This window comes from Castor canadensis, chromosome 11 (assembly GCF_047511655.1).
Source record: "Castor canadensis chromosome 11, mCasCan1.hap1v2, whole genome shotgun sequence".
Classification (NCBI taxonomy): domain Eukaryota; kingdom Metazoa; phylum Chordata; class Mammalia; order Rodentia; family Castoridae; genus Castor; species Castor canadensis.
This window is the reverse complement of record NC_133396.1, coordinates 5,937,165-5,942,997: the sequence shown is the minus strand read 5'-3', so window position 1 is coordinate 5,942,997 and position 5,833 is coordinate 5,937,165. Positions and strand designations below refer to the sequence as shown.

The following is a 5,833-nucleotide window of genomic DNA, read 5'->3' as shown; positions in this document are numbered from 1 at the left end:
CCAGAGGGCGCCGAGGAAAACTACACTTCCCAGTGTGCCCCGCGGGCAGCCGCTCGGCCAGGCCTCCCGTGGTGGTTCAACGCGTTGCTAGGCACTGTCTTAATGCCTCCCGCACCTTCGAGCAAAGGCCCTGCAGGAGGACCGTAGTGAACTGGGATGGGAACGGGAACAAAGTTCCTTGCGCGCTCTTCTGAAGACCGACTTGTAGTGGGGTCTGGGTCCTGAGAAATGTGATGTTGGGAGATTGGCGGGTGAGCCCCATATTTATCCCATACCCAAAGCTTGTGGGAAGTTACTGTGGCCTTCCTGGTCAAGGATACAATCAAAGCTGCGCGAACCCTAACATCAACAAAAAGACACGTAACAGTTTTTCTTGTGTGTGCTTATGACAGCTTTTTATTAAGGGTTATTCCATTTCACTAAACAATGTTGGCTTACCAGCAGGTCAAGCCAAGCCATGCTGGTGGGTCATCCAACCTTGATTGGCAAGTGGGCTCGGGGCACCTCCTTCCAGTCCCACCCCAAATCCCACCTCCACAGGGTAGTCAAGCTAGAGTAGGGTAACCATACATGCTAAATGCATTGTGTCAGGTAGGAATCAAACTTAACCCACAAAGTAATTACACATTCCAAAGGATATGTCATTTAATTGAATCCACAGCAACTGGAAATGTTTTCACCAACTAGTACTCAGCAATCTGAGTATTATGTAGAAGACCACATCTGTGCTACTTAAAAGCAATCTATTAAACAGCGGTATTGTAGCAAAACTATTTTTGATGCAGAATTTCTAAATCACTCCCGATTTTCCTTATAGTCCCAAGACAATGTACTTAAATTTAAGGCAAAACCAAACACCATAGTCTAGGATTTGCAACCACCAACTGGTTAGTAACTCTAAAAACGAGGTCTCTTCTGTGGCTCTATTTTTAGCATCATGAACTGACTACAAGAATAGGTACTGAAGAATTTGTTAAGCTGGACAGCTAAAAGCTGGACAGCAAGTTTTAAGTGAAGTCGTTTTAGTCATTTAGAGTGACTTGTTCTAATCTTACAAGAATGGAGTAGTCAATTTTCTGACTTCTTCATTATTTCATAAAAATTGTTAAAACCTTTACAAATCAAGTATTGACCTCAGAATGAGCATGGCTCCTCTTTTCACAACAGTAGCAGCTACTGCTTGAAGACAACCTATAGCTTCAGACATACCTTCCAAATACATAAAGACCTAATTCAGCTCCTTCCTAGTAAGATGGAAGGAAAAAACTCAGAAAAGGGGAGGAGAAACTCTGAGCAGCAAATGTCTAAAATTCCAGGCTGATGAATATGGGGAGTTGTGTTCTCCAAAGGCCTGCAGTGAGGGAAATCCAAAAGTTAAGATCTAACATGTTAGCTAAAACACCGCTGGGTATGAGTAACCAGAGATTACAGGAAAATATGTAAACATAGTTAATGTTGCAGTTAAGTTTGGAAAATAAACAGATACTTAACAGTGCTATGTTCTGAAGACAAGAATATGCAGGGTCTCCAAAGGTTTTGGTATCAACTGTGGTTTGAGGTCATCTATGTACAGACACTGAACTTTGCCTTGGTATCGATCTAGTAGGGAATGAAGTAGAGTCCCAACGCATGATGAAGACTCTATTAAGCCTTGAATCTTCAGTTTCATATACTATGAAGAGTACTTTTTTTTTAAAGGCTCAATGTTATCTAACAGGAAAATCTTATTAATTGTACTCAAAACTGCTGCTTGTTCAGGCAGGTATTCTTTGTTTGTTCTCAGTGTTACCTAAGCCTAATAAACCTGTATTTTAAATTTCTTCATAACTTATGTTTAATTGTATGACATGTTCCTTCTCAATAGTACAACTCAGTGAAGTTTTACTATCTCTTTATTCTTTGATTACATTGAAAAGAGTTCAAGACAAAACATTCCAATGTTAATAAAAATACTAGTATCAAATGTAGGACTTAGTTTTTAAATGAAACTCAATGTGCTGGAAGGTGGCTCTGTAGTATCTACAACCTCTTCAAGCCTGATAAAATAGATCCCAGATCTGTGCTGCTGGATTAGGCGGGTCAGTTTAGGAACTCTCAGATGCTGCCCACAAATATTCATCTGTGAATACAGTATTTAAACACTAATTTTGAGATAACTACACATTTAACAGACCTATGTTGTCATTTAAATTTATTTTCCAGAATCTGAACTACCATCAACATATAAGCAAATGAGTGACACGGTGCTAATCTTCAATCCTAATCCAATTATCATTTCTCCCAGAGAAAAGACTAAGACTTGTGTCAACATACAGTGTTTCTGCTTTAAACAAAAGGTCTCATATTACCAGCTTCCCTGGAATAGATTTTATGTCAGGTTCCAAGAGAGAAATTATTTCTACTGAATTGTACTATATTCTCAGAACTGATTCTAGAACTGGTTTCATGAGGCAGGTATCACAAATATAGACAATTAACAGTTTAAAAATCAAGTGACATGTTTTACATTGGCTTTAAGAAAAAAATTCATGAAAAAGTACATTAGCTGGGTGTGGTATTACAAACCGAGGCAGGAGAATTCAGAGTTCCAGTCTAGCCTGAGCTACATAGTGAAACCCTATCTCAAAAAACCAAATACCTTTAAGGACAGAATGATTGTGTAAATTATATTTCAACTGAAATGACAATTTAGCAACTCAGATAAAGCTCTTAGAACAAACAACAAAACCAGATATTCAAGAAACTGTCTATGGAGCTTCCATTCATCCTTTAGCCATAGTTTCAAAATTTACATTTTGTGACCCAAAAATCAGAACACATAGTTTGTATAGAAGGGGTTTTTTGTGTGTGTTATTTTTGGGTCTAAGAGGTGATCTAAGTGATATTTTAATTTTTTTAATGCCAAATACTTTGTAACCACCAAATATTTTAATGGCTTCTGCCAATATGACAGAATATTTAAAATCTCAGGAAACCTAGTTAATAAAGTCACCCAAATTACAGAAGTGCCACAGCTGAAGGTTCTCCCTACATTTATTCTACTAAGAAGGACTAGTCATTTTTTTCTCCTTTCTTCATTATCTCAGGGGAGAGCAAGAGAGGAGGAATCAAATACCACTGACTGAGGTCCCAGCATTGGCCAAGAGCCATATGTGGACATAACTATGTTTAACTCTGCAAGAAGCTACTAAAGTGTAGAAGTGAAACACATAGAGATCCCTTGAGCAGATCCCCAATGGGCTGTTCCTGCAGTAGGTGTGTGCTGAAGGAGCACTCTGGTTGGAAAAGCAGGCAGAAAATGTTCCAAGCACACTCACTCACTTAATTCCTAACAGTTCCTTTCTCCAAGCCCCTCTTCAGTCCTGCTTTTTTAGCCAGGCTTCATGGCTATAGTAGTAAGGGTTCTGCCCCACATAAAACACCTTTGTTTAAAAACACATAGCCAGTGATTAGCAATCAAAGTGTGAACATCATTAGTATACTTAGTAGTTAAAATTCTGTTAACTATCAAAGTCATGGCCAACTGGCATCAGCAGCATGACAAATGGAAGTCATACTCCATTTCTTAAGCTTCTCCCAAATGCTTAATGTGTTCCTTTTAGTGTTAATTGCACTTAAATATACAGTTTTCTCATTAAATCTCTGAACTCTCTTCATTTTTTTTCTTCATTTATAAAAAGAGAAAAGGGGTCATCATTTGCTTTAAAGCTATATGGAGCTGATGATTCCATGCCAATTTGTGCATCAGGTAGGAGGAAGCTGCACAGCTGATTTCTGGAGCACATTAAACTTGTCCTTGTGACAATTCAGAGCTTGGACTGCAGAGGCTTCAGGTGCTTGTAGTAAGACCTGTGGACCTGCAGGGAAAGGAGAGTGAAGAAATAACGGTAAAGAGTCTGCCATGTAAAATAACTTTTTTTTTTTTTTGACAGTATAGGAGTTTGAACTCAGGGCCTCAAGCTTGCTAAGCAGGTACTCCACTACTTGAGTCACATCCCCAGACGTAAAAATAGTTATTTTTAATTGAGAAATTGTCTGCACCTTATTTAGATCCAAATTCAAGTAATTTTTTTTTTTTTAAAGAGACACGGTCACTGGGCACCAGTGGCTCATATTTGTAATCTTAGCTACTCAGGAGTCAGGAATCCAGAGGATCATGGTTCAAAGTCAAGCACTGAGCAAATAGTTCTTGAGATCCTAGCTCAAAAAAACCCATCACAAAATAAGTGTTGATGGAGTAGCTTGAGCCCTAGGAGTGCCTGCCTAGCAAGCATGAGGCCCTGAGTTCAAGGCCCAGAGCCACCAAAAAATAAGAGAGAGAGACAGGGTCTTGCTATGTTGTCCAGGCTGGTGATACTCCCACCTGAGCCTCCTAAGTGGCTGAAACTACAGGTTCACACAACCATGTTTAGCACCCCCAAAAATTGTTTTTTAAAAAAATAGAAAGAAAAAAAAAAGCTGAATTGGGGAAATCTGGATGTTGACTGGGCATCTCATGACATTGATTATTGTTATTTTAAGTGTGGAACTGGTATTGTGATTGTTTTTAGAGTCCTTGTATTTTCGAGCTACATAGTAAAATACTTGCAGATGAGTGTCTGTCTGATGATTTGGATTTTTCCAAGATAGTTCCCATGAAGTGAGAGCCATGCAATGAAAGTTGGGGGTGAGGTCAAGTGGGAAGATTCAGATGAAACACACTGCCATGATTTGACAGTTATTGAACCTTGACAAAGGTACATGGAAGTACACTATAGTATTCTATTTTGTATGTTTTGCTGGAATATTGAGAAACACTGCAACAATGCAAATATGGCTACCTCCGATAAAAAAGCCAGAAAAAAACAACATGCATAGCTGGCTGCCAGCACCAATGGCCTTCTCACTAATGTCCAGCACCTCCCCCCCCCCCCCCCCCCCCCCCCGTCCCCCTTCACATCCATCTTACCTAATGCCCACCCCCCTCCAACCTCCCTTTCCCCAACACAGAGGGCTTAAAAATCCCAGCTTGTAAGAAAGGTGTGCTCTCAGGTCTCCTCTCCCTAATAAAGACCTGCTGCTGTGAAGGTCGCAGATTCTTTCTCAATGTGTCTCTCTTTTCAGGTTCTTCACTTTCCTTTCGTTTGCCGAAACCCAGGAGTGGGGGGGAATGCCCTTCTTGGGTTAACTGCAATTCCGTGGAGATCTTCTGACAGTCAACAGTGCACCCCAATGGGGTCTCTGGTCTGGCGCTGATACTGACACACTAAGGCTAAGAGGCACCTAAGTTCCAGAGAAGGATGCAGCCGGTGCAGCTTCCATCCCCAAACTGCCCACGCGATCTCTCTCCTCTTTCCCTCCTAATGATCTTCTATATGTTTCTACCACTGTTATACCTTCTGCCGAGCCTCTGCATCATACTGACAGTTCTTTTGGGCAAGTGCCCCTTCTGATTGGACTTGAGCCCAGAAGTTATTGTTATGGCTATCACTGGTTGCGACAGCCACACTACTCTGGGGCCTGACCTTTTAGTCACACATACACCCCTAACCTCCCTGCTCCTCTGCACCTCCTGCACCGACTCCAGTTTCTACAGGGATAGGTAAGACTGGCCTCTCCATCGGCACTCTGTGGTGCCTTGTAGTGTCAGACTCTGGCCATTCTCACCTTCAGTTCCTGTTTCTCCCTCACCCTCTCACTTTCCGGCCATTCGGGTCTGGCCCCTGGTTATGTAGAGACATCTACCTACAGCCCCAGGTTCATTTTTCTGATTTTGTAAGCTGTCTGGTGGGGGGGGGGGTGGAACGCCCTAGAGAAAACTTCCTAACCCCAGCCATGGGCAATACACACTCTA

At 41.3% G+C, this 5,833-nt stretch overlaps 1 protein-coding gene across 3 annotated transcripts in view; it reads right to left on the bottom strand.

The window, feature by feature from the left end:
• Window positions 1-1,874: 1,874 nt before the first annotated feature.
• Acox1 (acyl-CoA oxidase 1) overlaps window positions 1,875-5,833 on the bottom strand; it is a 34,179-nt gene continuing 30,220 nt past the window's right edge. For all 3 annotated transcript variants that reach the window (XM_020159338.2, XM_020159340.2, XM_074045089.1), the window contains exon 14: window positions 1,875-3,857. In XM_020159338.2, coding sequence (XP_020014927.2) covers window positions 3,807-3,857 — 51 coding nt within the window. In that variant the 3' untranslated portion in view covers window positions 1,875-3,806. The remainder of the gene's footprint in view (window positions 3,858-5,833) is intronic.